The following is a 23,507-nucleotide window of genomic DNA, read 5'->3' as shown; positions in this document are numbered from 1 at the left end:
GGCCACATACATGCGGGTACTTGTCACAGGCCAACTCCCCACCACAAATCTGTAGTCTCTGGATAGAGAGAGAGAGAGAGAGAGAGAGAGAGAGAGAGAGAGAGAGAGAGAGAGAGAGGGGGGGACAGCTCCTGGCCGAGCATTAAGAGTTTTGTGCTAATACCTTTTTGTTTACTTTGCACATACTTGCAAGCCCCAATTTTGTGTTTTGCATAAAAATCTGAGATGTCGTTGCATCAAAATTCAACATTTAGAATGTTTTAGCCACATCCACCTACCCTAAAAAAACAAGGCCCAGCTTTCCTTGGGGAAAAAAAATCTTCAGATTTTAGGATATAATCACCAAAAAAATGCCCATTTTCAAATTACTGCCAATAAATAATCCATTCCTTGGAAGGAATTTTCAGATGACTATTTCATACGTGTCAATCTACAGTCTCCTCATAAATATCTCAGACAACAAAGCCATCTTGTGTGTATTGCATGATTTCAGCCTGAGAGACCTTTCCTAACTTTATGGAGCTTTTTGCAGTATTTCTCCCACAAATCTCTCAGTTACTAAGGGTGATTTGAACCACAGTGTTGTGTAGCCAAGGTTTCCTTCCTGCACAATTTTGTTTCCATTTAAAATCCTGTTTATGCAGCCAGACACTGTGAATGTGCTAGAGAACACGAGATTCATTCTTTCTCAAGTCAGTGGGGGCCCCTCTGCTTTCATGGAACTTGACACCAGGTGAAGATCTGGTCCACAGACCACATTACAAAACAGGTTATCAAAAAGACATGCATCATACAGAAGCTTAAAGCCACATGAAGACACGTGTGATTGAAGGGCTCTGGAGGATCAAGTATGGGCATCAAATTTAATACCATACGGGGATATGGAAAAGATGGAACTTGCACTTCCTGTTTACTTTTTAGAGTATGGTTGTCACTTCATATCTGACAGTGGTAAAATTACAGACTTTTCATACCTCTGCATTTGGTGTGTCTAGGGTAGGGAGAGAAGAATTCATCTGCTGTTCAACACAGCTTCTCATTAAATAGATGACACTTTATCCTTCTTTAAAAGTTGTAATGTTTACTTTGTAAAACCCAGGAAAGCCCTTAAAATACAGATAGCAGAGAGACTCTTAAACCATGTGTCCTTGCTTATCTCCTCTTTATCAACAGACTATTGTTTCCTGATGGGACTCATTGGGGAAAGGGGGTTAATGTTAAATAGGCATCTCTCAGTTCCCCTAAAGGAATACTGCTGCTGACAGAAGAGCAACACCGGCCTCTCAGCTACTTCCTGCAGAATGCAACAAATCAAAGAGGAAAAACAAGTGCTGAAGCCACTTTTTCTGGTCTCCCAAAACAACTAGTTTTAAAGAAAGACATTGTCCTTAGGAGAGATAATCCCACAATAGAGAGTCCATTAGAGGTATTAAGGCATTGGCAGCAGCCCGATATGCAAGAAGGGCTCTGGCCTGACAATAGACAATTAAAGCTGATAAATCTGCACTACTTGTTGCTGTTCTAATTCCTGGTAATTGTATGCTACTTGTCCCTGCCTCCTGCGTGCAGGGATGAAGCATGCTTCTTTAATCTCCAGAGTACCTGACCTACTTCCTATGTGGTCTTTTCAGGACCTGTTTTCTTCCCATCTGGACCTCTTTGCTCCTCCTCCTCCTTTGCTTCCCCTCCCTTAAGCAGTAAGGAGGTTAGTGGTGAGGGCAAGGAAAACATCAGAACGCAGCAACCAGATCAATATTTCTGAAGCTCCAGACAATGCACTAATCTGCAATAACAGCTAATCATGCTCAATTTGGCACACCAGTGATTAAACTGTACTTTTCATTAGGCTCTATGAGTAGAGCAGACGCGCACTGGTAATTCAAATAGCTGTATTAAGAGTAGCTGCCAAACTTGCATGTACTTTTGTGTTTGTAGCTGCTGCCTCGGTAATTTTGTCACTGTTAGCAAAGTGAATGCCTTTGAGGACACAACTCAGACTTGTCTGTTTTGGGTGGGAAGAGAGCAGAAAGAGAGTCTACTTCAAGAAGTTATGCTGGATGCAGAAATCCTTGGGAGAAATTTCATAGGATGAGCTGCTATACAGGATGTCAGCCAAGAGGATCATTAACAGTTCGGTTTATATGGTGCAGTCAGCATTCATAATTTTATCATAACTTCATGGTATTTGGTGTTTCTCTAAAAAGTCTTAGCTCCTAGAACTGTGCTATTGCAAGCACCTCATTAAAAAAAAAAAGAGAGAGATTCTGGCCGTTAGGGTGGCAGACAAATCTTTTAAAGAAACGTTAGAATCAAAAGCCGGAAACTAAATAAATAAAAAAATAAAGGAAAAAAACCCCCCAAATATTTTTTCAGCCCATCTCATGATTTTTTTTAGGTTTGACTCATGCTTCTTGAGTGCTTGAGACTGGCAACACTACCTCTGGCTCTGACATCTATAAAGTTACTATGCTGTACACATCATTTTGATAATGACCTTCCACTCACCCACATAGAGTCGGTTTCTGCTTCACAACCATTTCCTCTGATTAAAAATATGTCTAGCGAATCCTCTCTGCTTCATCTTTACAAACAGCCTTGATGGCCTTACTCAAAAGTTTACCACAATCTATGCAAAACATAGCACTAAATTCCAGAACTCCTAGCAGCCGACCCCATGCACTCAGGGGTCTCTCTCTGTTTAACTTTAGCTTATCAGCCTTGTATTAATGTGAATGTGTTAAAACTGGAATCTAGGTTATGCTTTATTAAAAAAAAGGAACAAACCTGAGTATGGATTATATCAACTACATTTTGGGAAAACATCAATTCCACTATCAATATTGGTTCCTAATGCATTTGGAACCCACTTGAAATAAATCAGCAAAGTCCTACTCCTGACAGCAATTGCTTAGGAAACAACCACTTTCATATGTCGATGCCTTCCCTATTGCTTGGAATCTCATACCAAGTTCAAAACATACCAGAAACCACCACAAAATAATGCATTTCATCCTACCAAAACAAATACAAAGTCCTCGATACTGCATATGTCCTTTTTAGTTTATCAATTTAGTGTATGAGGCTGCAATAACAAATAAAACGCCCCCCCAAGAAGTGGGGCAGCAGCAGATTGCAGAACAGAAAGCTCTAAATCTTTTGTTTCCCTGTACAGTAACAATTGGGCTTTGCAAAGACAACAGACTCTTCAGACTGGAATCCAAATCAGTCCTTCTATTAAGGGCCTGCCAACTGCTAGTTAGAACGGTAACAAAATATTGCAGATAATTCACTTTTCATGATAAAGCAAAAACAAGCAGGCGTGCATACCCAGCAAGGGGCTCAACTGATAAAAACTGTGTCAAACTCAAACCATTTGTCAACTAGGGAGGGAGGGAGGGGGGGAAAGCTGAAAGATGGGCTCAGGAAGTAGATTTATCTGGTACAACACATTAACTAGTATAAATACTAAAGAAAAAGTAAACACATTTACCCAGCAGTATCTCCCCCAAGTAAAGAAAAAATTCTAAGTCCCAAACCTAGCCATGTAGCCCCTCAACTGTCCCATCTACAACAACCACCACATTTTTCTTCTCTGACACGTATGATAGTTTCACTTAATTCATGGCACAAAAAGAGTTTATTAAAACCATTCATTATAATTAAAACAGTAGAATAACAACCCTTCTGTTTGAATCTCCTTCCTCCCCTCAATATTCAAAGAAATAAATCAGCCTTGGTAGCAAACAAGCAAGTTATCAAACCCTGAGGTGGTCACAGAGTTGCTATACAATACCTTATTCTGACAGCCTCAGCAGAACCCTATGCCTGAAGATGGGTGTTTGCACCCGAAAGCCTGCAAAGAACAATTTTTCCAACTGTTTAGTTGGTCTAATAAAATATATCGGATTTAGCCAAAGAACCTTGTCAGCCAAACTACTGCTTTCAGTCTGTAAGTTCTTAAGAAAAAGTGCAGCCATGCAACACTATTCAGGCACACTTCGGTACTTCTCTCAATAATGTCATGTAGGAACACTCAGCTAACAGATACAATAAGAGAAATCATTACCATTCTGTAGTGTGTTATTTCTTCACTTCAGTAACATGACAATAAGAACAAAAAATAGCTAAAAGGAATCTAGAAAGCCAGTACTGATACCTAGTTTTGCATACATAAAACTCATCTTGACAGCTCAGTAACATCAAAAGATAGAATACCACATCACTTAACAGCCCTTTCTAATATGAAGCTAAAGATTAAACTAAGGAAATAACATTGAAATCAGTAGTCAGCCACATGCCAAAAAAAATTACTTAAAGTATAAAGACAAACAGAGAACATTTCTTTGTTTGGCTGTACCTCCATGTATCCACACAGAACAGGTTCCCACACACCAGTTGCTGCATCCCAGGATTTTAGTCCATATGGAATGTCCCTCGGTCACACATGCACACACGCACGCACACACACGCGCACGCATGCACATCTGCATGCTACACCCGCTCCTTTACTCAAGCACACATTCTCATCTAACCTTCCCTGGAATGGTTCCTAGGATTTTAGAATTTCCTCTTGCAAGCAGATTCCTCCTCCCCTTCCCACCCACTCCACCCCATTCTGTAATTAGGCTTAACGAGAGCAATTAACAAAACAAACTCCCCTCTGCCTGGTAGCATGATAATTCTGATTGTCACAATGTTTTAAGATGTGCAAGGCTGTTTAAAATAAAGACAAACTGAAACATCAAGATTACACAAAACATATTTTGCACCTACTTTACCCTTTTCATTACACATTTTATTACACAAGTTTTACTTTACCCTTTCTATGCACAAGGATTTATTGAATGCCACTTTTAAATTTAAAAGAATACCCACTGAACATTAGAGTTAAAAATATGAATTGTTCTGACTGTAATCTATATCAGTCCTTCTATTAAGGGTCTTCCAACTGATAGTTAGAAAGGTAACATGCTGCAGATAATTCACTTCTGTTGATAAAGCAAAAATAAGCAGGTATGGGCACCTATTTATCATTGCACAGTTGCTTAGTTATTATATACATTAACATGCATTACAGAACACATTTTTCTGCACTGAACTATCCAGTGCCACTAAGAAGATACAGTGAGATATAAAGTATGTCATTAATACATTTCTATTTGTTTGTATTTAAAAATCCTGGAGTTGCTTTTGGGTAGTTGACCTGTTGACCCATGTTATAGCATTGATAGCTAAGGCCTCAAAAATTGTTCTGCTGTTTTTTTCACCCACTTTAATTCACTTTCAACCAGAACTCTTTAACTGAATAAGTTTACTGTCAGGAATGTCATGAACACATCAATGAAGAGATTGATCTAAAGCCAACTGAAGTTGATGAAAAGACTTTCCTTTGTGTTTGATGGACTCTGCATCAGGCCCATAGAGACTACTGCTACAAATCAAATCATCAATTGGTAAACATGTTTGTACTGAAACATTATTCTAAGAATTATGCTTATGCAAATAGTGGACAGAAACAGCATATTATCTAGGTATCCAGTCTAAGTATCCACACTCAAACTTTCAATACTGACACCAAACTATTAATGAACACAGACCAAATACATTATTATCGAAACTGTTTACTATTTTTAAAAATAAATATATGAAAATTTTAACTAATTCATGAATAAGGAGAGAAGCCAAAACACAATAAATGGTTTGCCATGTATTTGTGTTCAATTCTCTTGTGCTCATTTATATAAAGTGAATAAACATTCTACTCCTCCAGTTATATATCAGCTAGATAAAGCAGATCTTTTTCAACCACCCATCAATTTTTGAACTGCAGACACAAGTGAAAATTAAAAAAAAAATTAAAAAGCTAGAAACAGAAAGTCCTAAAATGGAATTAGTATTCTGTTTGTTGCTAAACTGTATAACTTCTGATAACCTAGCTACAATTCTCTGACTCAGTGATTTCATTTCCATTAGATGTCAACAATATTTGCACAAGATTTTATTTCTAGGCAGAAAGGCATCAACAAGTATGATTTCAAAGGTTTCATAATAGAGTAAATTGCTCAAGCATAGGGAGAGGGGAGTTTCAGTTTCCAACAGTTCATTTTTTTGCTTCTTCACCCGTCCCTCTTTGAGTCAAAACTATATAAAAAATTGTAAAACAATAGTCTAATATAAAAGGCATGTTATATAACAACACATAAATGTTACATTGAAAGACTATTACTAATATTACAAAGTCAAGCACTTGAAAATTAAGAAATGCCAGATTAAGAATTACAAATTTAAATTTAATTCTGTCCTTTTGTGGATGTATGAATGAGCTTTTCATTTACACAGTCACCTATATTTTTTCACAGGATGTCTACTTCATTCAGGCAGAGTACTCAGTGCTAACTTAATGACCACATATGTAATATTTTGAGTATGTATAACCAATACCCTATTTACAATAAATTATTTAAATCCTGCTTTGAATACAGAATTATTCATTGCCTCCTGGACTTTTTTCTTGTGCTCAGACCTGTAGTATCTATAGGTTTCACAAATATTAAGTTCAAAAACACCTTTATGAAATGGTGACACATTGCTATTAGGCCTGTGTGAAGTGGCTAGTATTCGCTTTGGATTCAGCCAGTTCAGGGGACAATGATTCGATTCGGTGATTTGAATCACTGTTCTGAAATGATTTGGCCAAATCTGATTTAGAGATTTGGCTGCTGCTGAATCATCCAAATCTCCAAATCGGCCCCATCCCCTGCCCGCTCTCCCAGCCCTGTCAATGGCCACCCCACTGGGTCCCAGCTTCCAGCTCTTTGGAAAAAAAGCCTGGTACTCACTGGTTGCAGGCGGGGGGGGGGGAAGGGGTGTTCCCTGCTGCCCCCCCACTGCCCCATGCTGTGTGGGGGGCTCTGTCACAAGCCCCCAGCCCCTGCCTGCTCTCCTGGGCCCAGCTCCTGGCTCTTTAAAAAAAAAAAAAAAACCCCACTCACTGGCTCCTACCAGGCAGGGGGGCAATCCTCACTGCCCTGCACTGCATGTGGGGCTCTGCCATGAGCTCTCAGAAGCCCCGATGGCTGCTGCAGCAGCCAGTGAGTTCAGGGTTTATTTGTTTTTTTAAGAGCTGGGAGCTGGGGTGGGTGGGGCTGGGACAGCGGGCAGGGGTCAGGGGCACCCAGGGGTCAGGGGCACCCAGGGGGGCTGGGGGAACAGGTAGGGGATGAGGCCTGGCAGGGGGCCCCCCCATGGTCCTGTAGCCCCTCCTTCCCTGCCCCCTACTTACCAGCACAGAGTCTGGCTCCCTGAGGCAGCGAGCGGGGACTGCCCAAATCTCCAAAGTTCTCCAAATCTTTTCTGAATCAATTTGGAGAGCTTCAAATCAATTTGGACCTTTTAATTAATCTCCTGATTCGACTTGGATTCGGAGATTCGGCCGCCAAATTAAGCCGAATCTCCTCCGAATTGAATCAGCACCCAGAGCTACGCACAGCCCTAATTATTACCACCATTCCACAGACAGAGAACTCAGGGATACAAGCTTTAAAATTAAAACATCCATTAATTTTGAGGTGCTTAGCACTCAATTTTTCAGAATACATAGCATTATACAGTCAGGCAAGATTCGTTGGGTAGCTGTGGTATCTTTTATTAGACCTACTAAATAGTTGGGAAAAAGTTCTTGGCAAACTTTTGGGCACAAACACCCTTCTTCAACCACTGGAAGACTGCTGCTGTTATATGTTCTCCAAGGTAGAAAAGAAGCTAAAATAAACAAGAAGTCTGTGAAAATGCAAATGACTGGGAGTTAGGATTAAAGTTAGGGTTTGTTAGCATTTTCACAGACTGAATGAAGCAGGTTCCCTGAGGAATAAATAGTACAGGATCAGGTAATTAAAAACATTACTATAGTATCATAAAGATGATATTATAATATGATTATACATACAAATAAGTTGGCCAGGTGAAGTTTACATAAGCAATCTGCATTCTGGCATCCTGTAATATTGGATTAGCTGTATACTTCTGTCTGCTATGCTGAAAACACGGGTAATTATTAATAGAGTTTCTTGAATGTCTTCACATCCATTCTACAATGTTCTAAACATACACCAAAAAAAAGTAATATTTTGAAACATCAGCATCACCAATAAGCTCCTGCCCTGGTTAAATGCAGGGGAAGCCACTAAAGTGATAATTTTTACTGTTACCAGCTCTTAAACAAGAGAATGTATTTTCTGGGATGAGTACAAATGCAATGGCAGAAGCTTGTTCTGGTAAGTCAATACCCTTACAAGGTTAGCTTATTTTTTACATTAAAAGGGTCATATAAATGATTTTCACAAGTTTAGCCTGTGTCAATTTAATATTGGCATATTCCTCATGAAAAATTATCAGTATTACTTTCTTGCAAGTGAGGCAATTGGGAGTAAAAACAGCTAGGACCTCATTGCATACCTCCCTCCCAGTCCCCCTCCCTCTTTAGAAGATGGCCACTTCCTTTCCACAATCCATTTCAGTCAGATCTGTACACAAAACAGGCCACATCTTCCGGGAGGCTTAAAGTCTGTGCAGACATAAAGCTCCCTTCAAAGCATCCCTGGAAATCTGTGTGGGAAGTCCACAAAATATTAAAACCATCCTGTATTTTTTAAAAAAAAGCAATTTGCATTTGCCCTGCAACTCCTCTGCTCTCATTTGTTTTGGGCTGACAGCATAAATGTTTTGACTTTTGAAACAGATATGAATATACACAAGCAGTCACGCATATGCAAAGAGAAAACAGTATAGAAGGTCTACTTGTGCTTCAAAAACATCAGTTCTGACCCTAAATGTGATGTTTTATTAGGAACTTTTACTCCCTCACCCCACCACGTTAACTATTAGGACAGGAAAGTCAAAGAGAAAACATGACATTCAGGCAAGGTACAGAAATTACACTTTTACTGGTATAAGTGATCAGAAACTGGTTTATACCAGAACAGAACAGAAGTTTGGTATACAAAACTGGTCTATACCCAGAAGTTCAATACATATAGATTGGTTTAAAAATGGCAGAACCCAGTCTAAGATTTGCATCCTCCCACTAAATGTCAAATGTACATTCTGTTTGCTACCTATCTAAATTATGCTGCTTATAGAAAATTGCATAACCTAGATTGATTCCACCTTGGGCTTTTTGAATGTCTGCACCTAGCCTTAGTTTCTAGAAAAATATAGTCCATGCTTTATCTGTTTTCTGAAATCTGAATGCCTTTATTTTGGCTTAGGTTAAAATCCTTTGACAATCCTGTCTTCCTTTCATATCAAACAGGATAACCTAATTTCTAACAGGCTCATACTGCCTTATTCACCTCATGCCCTTCTGTCTTTAACTAATTCCCAGCCAAAGATTTTCTATGTTGTTCATAGTGACAGTCACTTTAGTAACTGTGTATTATCCCTCTTACTGGGGACTCCAGCAGATCAGCTTTAGTGTTTGCCCCTCAGCAGGATGAGTCACCGAGAATCAGACTTCTGCACCATCTACTGCCTGCGAATTCTCTTCTAATGCCGATTCACGGCCATTTCAGTAGGTCACTACTGAGCAGTATCAGAGAATACTTTTCCCATCTAGGGTCCACCAAGACAGCATTTGTTTTGGCTTGGGCAGGCAGCAAGACCAAAGGCAAGGTGTGCAAGAGCCAGAAATAAAGCACTTTCAACTGAACAGACTAAATTGTGGAATGACTCACCAGGCTTCATCTGGACCAAGCTGTTAGATAACGCGTATTAACAGCCTCACGCAGACAAGACAGCATGTCTTTATGTTAAACTGATCAAGTCGTGCCAGCCAACACATAACCAATACCACCTGTACTTGCTGACATCTTCTGAAACCTAGTCTAGTTAATGCCATTGAGGAAACTGTAGTCAACCAAAGTCTAACTGCTTTTTTTTACTGTTCAGCAAGCTGAAATTTCTGACTTTTTTGCAAACACTTTCTTGTAGTATTCTCAGTGGGGACTTGGGCTGGAGAAAGATCAAGCAGTTTCCTAGATCTTGAAAAGAGTGAAATGCAGAATCAATTATGAACTGTCAGCGCCTAGCTGTAATTTACAGGGTCAGCTCCTAGAAAGCTGCTGTGAAGAGTATTACAGAATGACCATAGATAGAAAGGCATAATAGACATATGCATAATAGACATAATGAACTCTGGGGCACCTCTGACTGGGAAACCGTATAGTGCACGATATACAGTGAGTTGGTTTTAAGCCCATCTGCCATACTGCTGGAGATAACAATTGATGGGGTCAAAAGACTGGAATCTGCTGGATGTGGGTAAGGAAGAGAAAAGGCAAGCGGGAAAGAACCTTGTAACTCTCTTCTTCTCTCTAGAGATCAGGATAATACATTATCAATATAATAATGATAGGATAATACAGGTAGAAAGAGCAGGTAAAATGTATGAAACAATATGCTTTAAAGTTTTTGTTTACATACAAAATTATAATGTGGAGACAAATACATCAGTTATGAAGGTTTTTATTCCATGAGGAAAGGGCAAATCAGCTATCAGAATCAGATAACTTTATACCAACAGAACTGCTTGCTACATCTTTGGGGTGTACTTGAACACCAGTAAATCATATATTCTGCTGGTGTAAAACAGCAGGGTTGGTGTAAATCAGGATTTAGTGACAATATGGCTTTAACCATTTTACAATAATCTAGACATGTTTTTGAAGGTGCATTTCTGGGTGGTATGTGCAGGAGCCCCAAAAGCAAACTGATTTACCAATTTCATTATTAGGTCCAATCATGGTACAATGAGCAGGGTCTAACGAAAACACTATTATGAGCAGAGATTATGTGCTGGTTGTTGAAATACACAAAACTCACAAAAGTATTTTGCAGATGACTGCATAAAAACTGTTTATATATCCACACACAATTACAGGGTGTTCCACAACTCATTAAATGCAGCAAGTTTTTGTTTTTTTTTTTAAATGTATTTAAATATCTTCAAGGGATGCATTTGGTTAAAAAAGATTCAACAGCAATGGCTAGTCCATGCTTCTAATTATATTCTTTTCTTCAATTAGTCTTGAAGAAACTAACACCTCTATTAATCATTTCAATTAACTCTAAGCACCACATGACACCAGCACTGGCAGTCCATATGTTGTGTTCCAATCACCCAAATATTAAAGCCTTTTTAATTGATTTATCTAAAGAACATTCAACAGACTCAAGGTGGCAGCCAGCCAGGAAATCCCAAAAGAAGATGACAAAAAGGTGGGGGTGCTAAACCAGTTTCCCAATTTGTTTTTCTCTTCCTCCAGGGTTCACTAAGTTAATCCAATCACAGACCATAAAGCCCCTTTTTAATAAAATAAATAAATAGATAAGAGAACACACATGTTAGTTCTCTTGGTGCTTTCCCCATGGAGAAGCACTCCCTTCTCTCCCCACTGCCCCCTCATCCTCCCCCTCCCCCCCCCCCCCACACAGTTAAAAAGCCATCCTGTTAAGAAAGTGCTGCAAACACGGGTACATTTTTTATCCAGCAGAAATATTTAGCTTGGCTGCTCGCCAGGGAATGCTGGAAGAATAGGCTGAATTAGGGGATTTACCTTCCACGTGTTTGGCACGCGTCATTAGAGGCTCTGAAGAGCTTGTCTCTTTCTTTCACTCCCTTGCTGGGTTTTTTTTCCCCTTCCATCAAAGCTTTGATATAGAAAAAAAGTATGGCCTAAAAGAACGGCTGATGAGTTGTGTTACTGTTCTGCATGGTAACTTTGTTCTGTTGAAGAAAACTTTTGCCTCATTTCAAAAGAAAGATTTTTCTGCCTCTCCTCCTCCCACTAGGTATACAGGGAAATGTTTTGAAATTAATCACATATACAGGTATAGCATTAAATTATATTATCTGGGTTTAAGACCATGCAGGCTAGGTTTTCTCTTGTCACACTGGAGTTGGAGACAAAGTGGTTTAAAAATAAATTTCTAAAGTGAAACTCCACCTGCTGAACATTTTAGAAACTTATCAAAAAAGAAAAAACAGCTTTGTAAATGTAAGCAAAGTGAATTGTTCTGTATTTGACTTCTATATTTTGCTATGTGGAACTCAGAATATTTCAAAAGATACTTCCTAACATGAATAGCTCAGAATCAGAACAAAAGGGTTAAAAAAGGGTCCACACTTCAAGTACTATGTAATTCAGCTAAAATCATAATTTGAGAAGGGAGTGGGAGTATGTAAGTATTTAACCATAGTTATCATTAGTTTAAAGGAAGAGGAAAAAAAGCAGTTGGATTTCCAGGTAAATTAACACATGAAATCTGCACTAGTTTTGTCTCCCATGCGCACACATGCTGTATTTACATCAGAGACTTTTATAGAACTGTTTTCCCTCGTGCTAAGCCTCAATTATAGTGTTGGCACTGCTGAGAACACCAGTGGATAAAGGCTTCTGGTTTCTAATATTTTTTCTCTGTCTCCATTAAATGTGGCCCTTTTCTATACCTACATTTTTGATTGATTTAACTAAAATGGTTTAGAGGCTATGTGATTGAATGGGTGTAAGCACTTACAACATTTTAAGAAAAGTCCAGAATACCTTGCTTTAAGAAAGGCACAAAAGTTTCTGAAATGGTGCTGAACATGATCCTGTCACTATTTGCAGATAAACTCTTCTTAGCTTTGGTTCATGCATAGCATACCCATTGCACCAATGGGTATCTTCTCAAATATAGGCATGGCTCTAGAGCAGTGGTGCTCAACCTCTGGCCTGCAAGGTCATGCCTTCCAGTCCGTGAATCTCTCTTCAGGCCCAAAAATTTGTCAGTGGGGGACCAGTGGCAGCATTAATTATCACTTCCCTACTGCCAAAGTACTAGATCCATGGGGGTCCCCGCAGGCTGGATGACATGGCCCTGCACCCTAGATCATTCCACTGTGTTGTGAGGTCAGCATACAGGGTCACCCCACAACCAGATTGAGCCAGGGCACAGCTGAATCCAGCATGTGAAATCGGGTGGTACATGAGCCTGGGCTGGCAATGTATGGTTAGATCTGAAATGCACGCTGGGCCAGTGCACCAGATTGTACTGGCAGACCTACCAGATCCAGCCCATGGACTGCCCCCACATTACTCCTCCAGGTCCTGGCGCCAGAAGGTTGAACATTACTGCTCTAGAGAGTTTTCGTCTTTTCTAGTAACCACTATGAAAAATGGTTCCACCTGTAGTGTGAATATTACTAGGACTATTGAAAATAACAGAATAGGCATCTCATTATAGATTTCTGCTTCAGCAAAGATACAAGAAGTCAGCTACCAATGTAGGAAGATGTTTAAGGCCCAGATGCTCAGGTAGTAGAAATCAGTAATTTTACTGATCTCACCAGTGCATACCAGCTGAAGGTCAAGCTTGCAGTGTATAAATTCCTAGCTAAATAAATATCATAATCCACATTCAGGTTAAAATTGTACAAGCTATGGTGGGAAAGTGAGGGCTAGTTTTCCTCCTAATTCATAAGACTGGCCAGCTGTACCATGCTTTCACAAACTCTTCCATGTTCCTCAGATACTGAACTTGGTTTAATATAGTGGTAGCCAACACCTGGCACAGGTGCCAGAGCACGGCATGCAAAGGCATTTTGCTTGGCGTGTGCACCTTGGGGTGGATGGCAGGGAAGGGACTGGGGTTGCACTGCCACAACAAGGATTGGGCCCCTCATGGCTCCTCCACTGTCTGCTCCTGGCATGCCAACATCTTATGAGTCAAGGTTGTGGGTGTTTTTGGCACTCTGTCCAAAAACATTGCTGACCCCTGGTCTAATACTATGTTAAAAAAATTATATGGATCAGATCCTTAGCTAGCATAAACTGGACTTCTTGGTCTGAGGCTCTCCAGTAATTCCCCCTCTCTCCATAAAAGATAGTAGCATTGGTGGTAATATAAACAATTGTTATTTTTTATTTAAACTCTTCAGCAGAGATTTTTTATCATTATGCAGAGCTTTAAAATAAATTCTACAATTCTTCTGTTGACATGTACATTTGGATATATATTGTAGTGCAATTAAACAATTACTGAATCTGTGCTTTATGTTTCCAGTTTAATATCTGTGCAGTCAATTGATTTTTTCAATGACCCTGACCACACAGTGCTATACTACTATACTCAGATAGCAGCAGCATCTGCTATAGATAATCCATCAATGGTTTTTTTGAGTTACTAGAAAATGGAGTTACTGTTCAAGCCTTGATATAGGTAGGCACTCTATGGAAAGACTAATATTTTAGTAAAAAATAATCCTAAATTAGTTCACAGCACAATAAATATTACACATTTAAAGTTCACTACAAAGCACACAAAAGTAGAAAGAATAGTCTTGGTATTTTTCATTGCAAACATTTAAGCAAAAGGCTTTCAATTATCCAGACTTGTTCCATGTAGGATGGATGTCGTGAAAAACTGTTGTCAAGCACAGAAGGCATCTCTCCCCATCTCTGGTCTTGTTCAGCACTGTAATATCTTATTGTCTAAATCTGGAACTGGAAATTGTTTATTTGAGTTGTCTCTGAAGTTGTCATAGTGATGGCAAGGTTACATTGGTACTGTCACCAATATCCTAGAGAGCTGGGCTAAGCAGCCCAGAAACTACTGGCATGCTGATGACGGTCTGATGGAAATGACTTGGTGAAGAAGTTGTCATTGTAACACAGTTGCTATTTTTAAGAAGACTGCTTATGCTTTGCATTATTTACAAATAAAAAATAGACATTTTAGTAAGAAAAAAATTATTCCACTTCATCTCTCCCACTTCAGTTTTTAGACAAAACCATAAACAAGAATAATTACATATCCTTTTGGAGTACATTTATATTTCATTCTGATATCCCACGTAGATAAAATTCAATTTTACATGTTAGTGAATCAGTCCAGTAAATTCTCCTTCACAAACCTGCCTTCTTCATTAAAACCTTATTTTCTTGGTAATCTCCTTTGATCACTAAACTTATAAGAAGCCCCCTCCTCTCTTTTTGATACTATCAGTGTAGCTTTTGACCAGAGAGCGTGATGAATTAAATGTATGACAGATATGACAGGTGAGGAGTGCTTGGAGGGGGCTTAAACAGCAGGGATAAGACAAAGCCCCCATTTAAGAACAAAACCCTCACCCGATGGCTAACCCGTTAATGACCAACCACACAGAATCACTCTATTTGTCCTACTGGATGAGGAGCAAGCTGATACTACAGACAAAGCTTTGTTAGCCACTGAGCTGTTCTTCAATCAGCCACACAACCAACTAATTGAAATGCCCATTTTTTGCTCAGGATTTGATATACACTCTCAGACTTTTGTAGGTATACTGGGTTCTTCCTATAATGTATTAATTCAGCTGCCACAAGTTTACAGCTGGACTAAATGGAATTACAGCATATAAACCTGAAAATCTATCTACAGGGATCTAGTTAAGCCCTGGAGAGAGACAAGTCCAGCAGTACAAATCCAAGGACTTTTGGAAGTCAATCCATTAGGATTACTAGGGCAGCCCTTTGATTTTGGAAGTCATAGGCTCAAAATATGGAATCAGTGAACTCTCAATCTTCCTTTATTTTAGCCTCTTTTTCTTAGGATTTACTGACCCAGTTTTTAGTTTCAAAATCTGATGTATAGAAATAAAATATAAAAATGTATGGTTATATTTAAGAGATTGGGATATGAGAAACTCAGTAAAAATATTTTCTATTATTAAGTAATTTAAAACATGCACTTTAACAATCATTTAAAAATCTCAGCAGTTCTTGTGAGCTATAAATCAGCTCACTAGCATTATAATATTCAACTTTCTACCATTAACCAAAGACCTCCCTCCTCATTTTTAACATGGTCAATGTATGTTAATTTAGGTAAGAACAGTGAACTGAGCTGAAGCAGTGTCACAGGCTAGAAGCTCTATACTTCACGTAGTTTCTTGGAGATGAAATAATCTCCGGGTCCTCTGCACACAAAGATTATTTGTTCAGTGGGCATTCCCAGATTTTTATCCTACCATTCTGTAGATAGCAAGGGACTAGCATTTTTACTGGACTTCCTGGAAGAGATAGAGGTCAAATTGCAATGGACAGGCACATCTGTTTTGAAAAACGTAGCAGGATTTTTAGTTCAGCTTTCCTTTATAGCATACCAAAAGTGTGAAAACAAGAGCAGAAGCAATATGGAATCTTATTTTTTTCCATTTAGTAGGAACTCCATTTCTGAATGCCTTTTCAAGTAGTAGCAGGAAGCAACATAATCTAAAGATTAAATCACAGGCACTAATCACATGGGTATTCTATTCTCAGTTCTTCCACAGGCTGCGTGTATGTTACATAATCACTATTCCACTTTGTATATAATTTATAATAAGATAAAGTCTGATTCTATAACGCCATAGTTATAGCGCCTTCACTTATAACATGGGAGACCATAATTAAAGGCTCCAGCCTGAATTTGGCAGAGCAGAGAATTGAACATTAGGCCACCTACCCACTGGACGGCCAGGGGACCTCCCCTCCATTTTTTTTCACATAAAGCTTTGAAGACTCTTCAAAGATCGGAATAGGAAATGGGACCATTTTGAAAACTTTCACAGGGCAGGAAAACTATTTTCCTGACATGTCCAATCTAATACTTCATTCATAAAAATGATTGCAAAGGTTAATTACATAGCATATGAAAAGTCATATCCAAGTGCTAAGAGCTAACATTCCACAAGCCCTGGAGGTCCTTCAAAGAGAAGCAGCTATCAATAGTGAGAATAATAACACTCCTGTACAGAAAAGTATCAGAGCCAGTTTGCTGAGGGGAAACTCTGGGGAGGCATTGCAGTTACAGTTCAAGGAACATTTGTGTTGAAAGCCAAAGGCATGTTTTAAAAATGCATTATGAGAGCCTAATGTATAAAAGGGAAAGGGTTTGTGAGCTAATTTTTCTTTTCCTTTTGTTCTGAGTCTGCAAATTCATATGGAAGCTGGCTTTTTAAGAGAGATTTCTAATATCCCTATTAGGATGTTAGAGTCTCATTACACATGTTGTCTACTAGACGTGTTCTGACTTTTATAGATGTCAGCTCCATTTCTTAATTCAAGCCATTTGTCTCTTGTGATCTCTGAGCCTCTGGGTTAGAGATCTAGCTAAAGAGGTGAGCCAGCTTGTATCTGAAATACAGCCATAAAATCCTCCAGTGCTATGTCTCCAAGACCTGCTGCTGTCCTGTGAATGGGCCTGGATTATGTCTGTCTGCAGCTCAGCACCCAGAAAGAGCATTTTACAGGAGGGCTGAGTGGACATCCAGGAAAACTGCTTTCAGGACCTTATCTGAAGGACAATACTTAACTTTCACCACCTGGGTCTGGCTTCCTAGAGGAAACATTCACACTTAATTATTGTCTCTTACTAGACAATTACTGTTTAATCAAACCTCCAGCTGATATTAACTGGTGGAAAAAGGCTATTTTTAGTCAGGACAGTGATTCTCCTTCACTCCTTTCATCTATGAATAATGTATTTCCTTTTGCTCTCAGTACCACAAACCAGTCTACACCAGATGCTTGGTATTAGGAAAAATTAAAAATGTGGGCATCATACCCTTTGAAAGGTGCTTTGAACTCAAATTAATATACCTAAACCAACTATTTAAATTAAAGATATCCTGTGTCTCTGCTGTGTAGTTTTCTCTTTTATCAAAAGGAGAACTTTAGGGTTTATTTTAGTTTAACTTCATAGGCCATGCTTTGACTTAACAACACATAATTTCCTTGTAGCCACAAGAATAAAGGAAATGTATAGAAACAACACCATAATCTTGTCAGGCCCCTTCCTATAGCCTTTCCCTCCCACATAAGTTGTCCAAAAAAGAATAAAGGCTAAGATTTCAAAAGATGTTATATATTGTGAATGCAAAAAAATATTTCTGAAAATACTTTTCAAGATATTCACGCTCACATATATATAAAGTAGGGGATATGCATACTAATATTTAACATTTTGGGAAAAGAATTCTGTGGCTGGCAGAATTTACTGTAGATTTTATCCCTTATGCTTCAGTGTCTAAGCTTTTCCAAATCTCTGTTCTCAGGTTCAAAATGATAGGATTTTAGCCCTCATGGCTGTGGAAATATAACTTAAGTGCAAACCAATCCAATAGTGTCTGCCTTGGCTCTCAGGAGAGGAAGTGTTCTACAATGACAACTGGTGTTCTACAATGACAAGTTAAATATGAGAGCAGTGTGAAAAATATGTTTTATTTGATATTAATTCCAGTTTAAATATAAGTACAGGTATTGGTGCACTTTTTGTATAATTTATTTTCACATTTAGTGATACCTATCACCTTTTCATTTGAATGCAGCTGTTCTATTTACAGTCTGCAACACAATGGAGTTACAGAAGCTTGGTCCAGTTTGCTACAGAATACATGAGGTTTTAATTATATAAGCAAACATTACCTGCACCCATCTCCAGTAATATTTAATCTTGATTTCCCAGTTTTGTAGTCAACATTTGTACTGTTTACAGTTTATACACACCCTCATCTATAGTGTATGATAAACTTCCTTAATGCTTCAGGGCAAGCTGTGGCCTTTCAGGGCTGCCTGTGGCCTTTCAGAACAGTTTAACATCCCTATTGCACAAGGGCTATATGTAGGCCTCTCTCTGGCATTTGATACATACTGGCCCTAGCACATACTCTGAGCTGTGTTCTGCAAGTGTAAAAATGGATTTTGCCTGATGTTGCATGTGTGCAGCCATAAAAACATTTCTGGAAGCACAAATGGTGAGTAAATAGATGACTCTACCCTTTGTTTGGCCACATCAGTGGCCATGACAAAAGGTAGTGTTAAATGGTGCTGCTTTAATGCACTGGCCATTTATTTGCTCAGTAGTGGGAGAGTTCAGGAAGCCTGGAGCTGCTCCTACTCTCCAGCCAACCTGGACTACTGCTCTGAGGCCCAATCCTGTGCAGTTCAAGAATTTCTTTGCAGGACCAAGACCCTCAGGTTTTAGGAGCACTTGCCCAACTTTCTCCATTTACAGAGACCTGCCCCAGGGAATCTTGGGGAATCTCTTTGTAAGCAGGGAAACTCAGGGTTCCCTTCCTATGGACATCTGCCTCAGGATCTCCAGAGGAACATCTCAGTGAATAAGGAAAGGTCATGTGGGTCCCAGTGTAGGGGCACAGGATGGGAGGAATCTCTGGAATCACGTGCCTCCATGATGAGACCTGTGCCAGGTACTGTGTTGACCTGTGTTTCATATGGAGGCATGGGTCCCACAAGTAGGCATGGGTGACCTGGGACCCAAGGAATTCTTGGTGACCCATACCTCCATGCCAGGACCCATGTTGACCTCCAACCTAAATATCCTCTGCTGTAGTTTGAAGCCACTGCTCCTAGTCCTACAGCCGCAGAAAAAAGTCTATCTATCTCTGTCCTATTTATAACTGGCCTTAGGTATTTGAAGACTTTTAGCAAATCTCTCCTCAGTCTTGCCTTCTCCAGACTAAATAACCCTAGTTCTTCTAGCCTTTCCTCATTAATCATGTTTTCCTAGCTTCTAGTCATTTCTGTCACTTTCCACTGGATTCTTTCCAATCTGTCCGTATTTTTCTTGGAAGCATGAAGAGAGGAAGAATTACTTCCCTTGATTTTCAAGAGATACTTCTCTTAATACACTCCGTTATACTCTTAGGTATTTTTTGCAACAAGAGTATAATCTTTGTTTATATTCAGATTGTGCATCAGGGTCCTACCTGATACAGGACAACAGGCAATGTGTGTTTCACCCAATGAAGTAAATAAGCTGTGGCAGGTTGTGTCCTTCCACAGCTAATCTACTTCATTTGGTAATGTCTGCTTTTACCACAAAAATGCAGGCTATTCTGCTTTCACAGGGGGTGTGTCTACATGTGCATTAATGTGCTTTAGTTAATGTGCTTTAAATCTAGTACTTCCATTGTGAGGTACTAGGAAGATGCATATTAGCCTGTCTTAATTAGCATTAACTAAAGAGCATGGTTTTAAGTGATGCTTAATACGCATTAGTCTATTTTAATGTGCATTAACTAAACAGCACGGTTTTAAGTGACACTTTAATTTGCATTAAAATAGGCTAATGTGCATTAAAGCATAAATTATTCCTGGCTCCTTGAAGATTCTATATGGGCCCACTGTGTCACAGCAGTAAATACCAGCTGAATGGAGGCCAGAACCAGTCCCAGAGTTTCAAAGTAACAGAATAAAAGCAAGAAATTTATTATTTAAAAGCAAAAAATGAACAAGATAGGAAAAACCAAATCAATTTTGGATCAACTTTTTGGCAGGCAGAAAAGTACTAGGCCACAGGCACCTAACACTGAGATAACTTTTTTAGTTAGAAAAACAGTAAAATAACTGTATGTGAACTTTCACAGTGCCTTTGAGACAGAGTGATATTAGACAATTTATTCCCTAGAGCTTTCTCTCAATCTGAGGTGTTGAGTTAACTTGCAATGACCTCTGACTGACCCATGCACAGGATTTGTAAGTGCTGTGCAGCGGTCACAGTCAGGAAACACATCTCTGAAACACTGCCCTTTCAAAACACCACTATGAAAAGCAACAGCTGAAGTGACCCAGGAGTCAGTCGTCCATCCTTGTCCACTGCGGGGGACATCTCCTTCACCCTTTTGGAGTTTCATCCATCTTCATTTGCGTTTTCTTGCTGCCATTTCCTCTGACTTTTCAAACTTGAGACTTTGGATACTATTATTCATTGTGCTTCTTTGCAGTCTGTTCAGCAAACAGCTGAAGCTTTCCATCCATAGATAGGATAATTCCTATATAGATAGCATTTTATGTTGGCCAATGATTTTCTGCTTAAATGGCATAAGGCAAAGTTTACTGTTCTAAGCAGGAAGCATTAGAATATTATCATTACTACTGCATTCTACATTTAAAGAGAAAAAGCATCTAAATGCCATTTTGAAATGTTATTCCTGAATGTGTAGTTGCAAAATAACTTGCTAATATAGAAGTTTTGAGCAGTAATGAACTTTAACATTTGCACTCCAGTTTTTGCATCTAAGTGGACAGGTTAAAACAATGTAATACAGCATACCTACCACTAACAATCACACGCAGTTTGATTTTTATGTTCAAGAGACCCTTCATTGTTGGATAATTCAAAGAGTTCCACTTGCCAACTTGCAAAACTGCACCCATTTTTTTTACCCAGTTATGACATCAAGTTGACTAATCAGTTCTGACAAATAGAGAGAATACTGATGTTATAGTTAGGTTTTGCAGGATTTGTAAGTGGGTGTACCAAGGCCCTCACTTCCCTTCCAGTAGACTTTCCAATTTGGGAGTGAATTTACCAAAAAAGTTAAATTTCGCAAACACTTACTTCATTTTGTGTGGGCTTCAAAGTCATGAGAGGAAGAAAAAGGGAGGAAGAGGAAAGAATGCCTGCCACTTTAAGGGCCAAGCCAAGCAGCCAGTAGGTGCTTAATAGCGGCATCCATTGTAGATCCATGGCTGCCTATATAAGCAGAGCAGTTTGCTACTGGCAGGCTAGGCAGTAACATTGCCTGGCTATTTGGAACATCCTGGAGGTAAGGGCAGGAGCTGCAGTAGATGGTTTGGAGGCTCCTGGTCCTAGGCATGACCTAAACCTGCACCCTGCTGGGAGTGGGTGGCCTGGTGGGGCTCTCAGTGGTATGGGAGCCCCCAGGAAATGCCAGGCCAATTACCGCCCTGGTGAAAGGCGAGTAGGGGCGCCTTAACCCCAGCCCTCACCTGGTGGGCTATATGCCATTAGCATCAGAGCAGGGTAGGCCAGGTAAACTTCTGGAGGCACCTGAGCCTGCTGAGGGAGTGACCCTGCAGGGCCAGGCATGCTTCCAGGAGCACCTGAGCTGGGAATGGGGGATCCCGATCCCTAAGGCAGGCAGGAGGTGAAAATCCTGCTGAGGTACTTGACTGGTTAATGCTGGGGCCAGGACCAAAGGGTCAAAAGGGCCAGGGGCCCACCATGAGGGATGCCCATAAAGAGCTAAGGAGCTCGGGGTCCCAACAGGGCTTACAGAAGCCAAAGGTCCCCAGGGTTGGGGGCCACAGCTAATGGGCAAAGGAAAAGGGGTTGAACTAACTGCCTGAGATGCCATCTGCGAGGCTTGGCCCGTGGTGTAGGGGTGGAACGGAGCTATGGATAGCACCCCCCCAATATCGGGGTGTACAATGGGCAGCCTTCCACTTTAACTAACAACATTATTTAACAACAAGGCATGGTGGGAGAGACAGGTGGGTGGCATACCCAGAGGCAGGTGGGAAGCTAGGCCTGTGGCCAGCAAGGGACTCCCACTTTGCCACAAGTGGGAAGATGATCACAGAAGTTATCATATTGGCAATATTTTAATTGTGCCAATATGCTTTCCATTTCCAGGAACTGTCCCAAAGGTCCCATTTCAAATTTTTTCTAAGCAAACATTCAAAATCACACAATTGGATAGTGAGAATGGCAATATATTGTTATTACAGTAATGTTAGATATCTCAGCAAAGACCTAGTATTATATACTATGTGTCATGCAGATGCATAGTACCGTACTTTACCTGATTATAAGATGATTCCCCAAAAATTAGATTCTATAGATGGAAAATATACACATTTGTTTTAATTTTCCAGGTATAGTTTCTAATTATTGGAGGTTTGCCTCTCATTTGTTCCCCCTGCACTGCTACAGCAGAGAAAATAAATCTAGGAGGTCAGGTAGCCCCTTTGCCCTCTGCCTCCCCCCAAATTATTTTCCCTACAGCCCCTACTCCCTCTCCTTACCATCAAAACCCTGAGCATGTGGAGGAGCAAACCTGAAAACACTGACCTTAATATAGTGCCCATAGGCTTAGAATTGATGCATTTTACCTTTCTTGAAATTGCTGCAAGGTTTAGTATGAACATACTTTCAAGTAGCACTTGGGCACGTACTTACATAGAGTACAATTTTTTTTTAAATTAATTTGTATCCAAGGCCATATTAGCCAAAACTAATTCCAAATCCAAGAGTCCAGAACCTAAGTGGCCCTACTGCCAGCAAACATCCTCCACCCACACCTGGGGCTTTAGATGTTTTCAAATCCTTTGGTGAGCATCCTACTTGCAGGCTCAAGCCTGGAGGCTTGGGGTTCGGATGCCTTGAGTTTTGCTTGCCCTTAGCCATAAAGTCCTTGGAGCAGGCAAAGGGGGTGATTCTCATTTCCATAAACTGGGCTTAAAACTGTTACACCTTGGCAGGTACTGAACCATGCCGGAAGAGCAGTTCTCCCACAGTGTGGTTCAGGAAAATTGCCTTCATGGCCACAGATAGATGGCATTTCCCCTGCCAGGTTAATAAGCAACTATGCTTATCCCAAGCCTTCAAGTAGATAGATAGATAGATAGATAGATAGTACAAGTGACGCACAAAAGGCTCATGATTTACCATGTAGTTAATTG

At 39.9% G+C, this 23,507-nt stretch overlaps 1 protein-coding gene across 6 annotated transcripts in view; it reads right to left on the bottom strand.

The window, feature by feature from the left end:
- Window positions 1-23,507, bottom strand: part of PRDM1 (PR/SET domain 1) — a 128,628-nt gene that overhangs the window by 30,252 nt on the left and 74,869 nt on the right. The window contains exon 1 of one of the 6 annotated variants that reach the window (XM_090037324.1): window positions 4,358-4,495. The exons of the other annotated variants lie outside the window; for them this stretch is intronic. Coding sequence (XP_089893450.1) covers window positions 4,358-4,363 — 6 coding nt within the window. The 5' untranslated portion in view covers window positions 4,364-4,495. Of the gene's footprint in view, window positions 1-4,357; window positions 4,496-23,507 lie in introns of those variants that run through there. 6 annotated transcript variants of the gene reach the window in all.

The sequence above is a fragment of the Crocodylus siamensis genome, chromosome 1 (assembly GCF_052110815.1).
Source record: "Crocodylus siamensis isolate JL-2025a chromosome 1, ASM5211081v1, whole genome shotgun sequence".
NCBI lineage: Eukaryota > Metazoa > Chordata > Crocodylia > Crocodylidae > Crocodylus > Crocodylus siamensis.
Note: the sequence above shows the minus strand (reverse complement) of the source record. Positions and strands in the feature narration are given on the sequence as shown.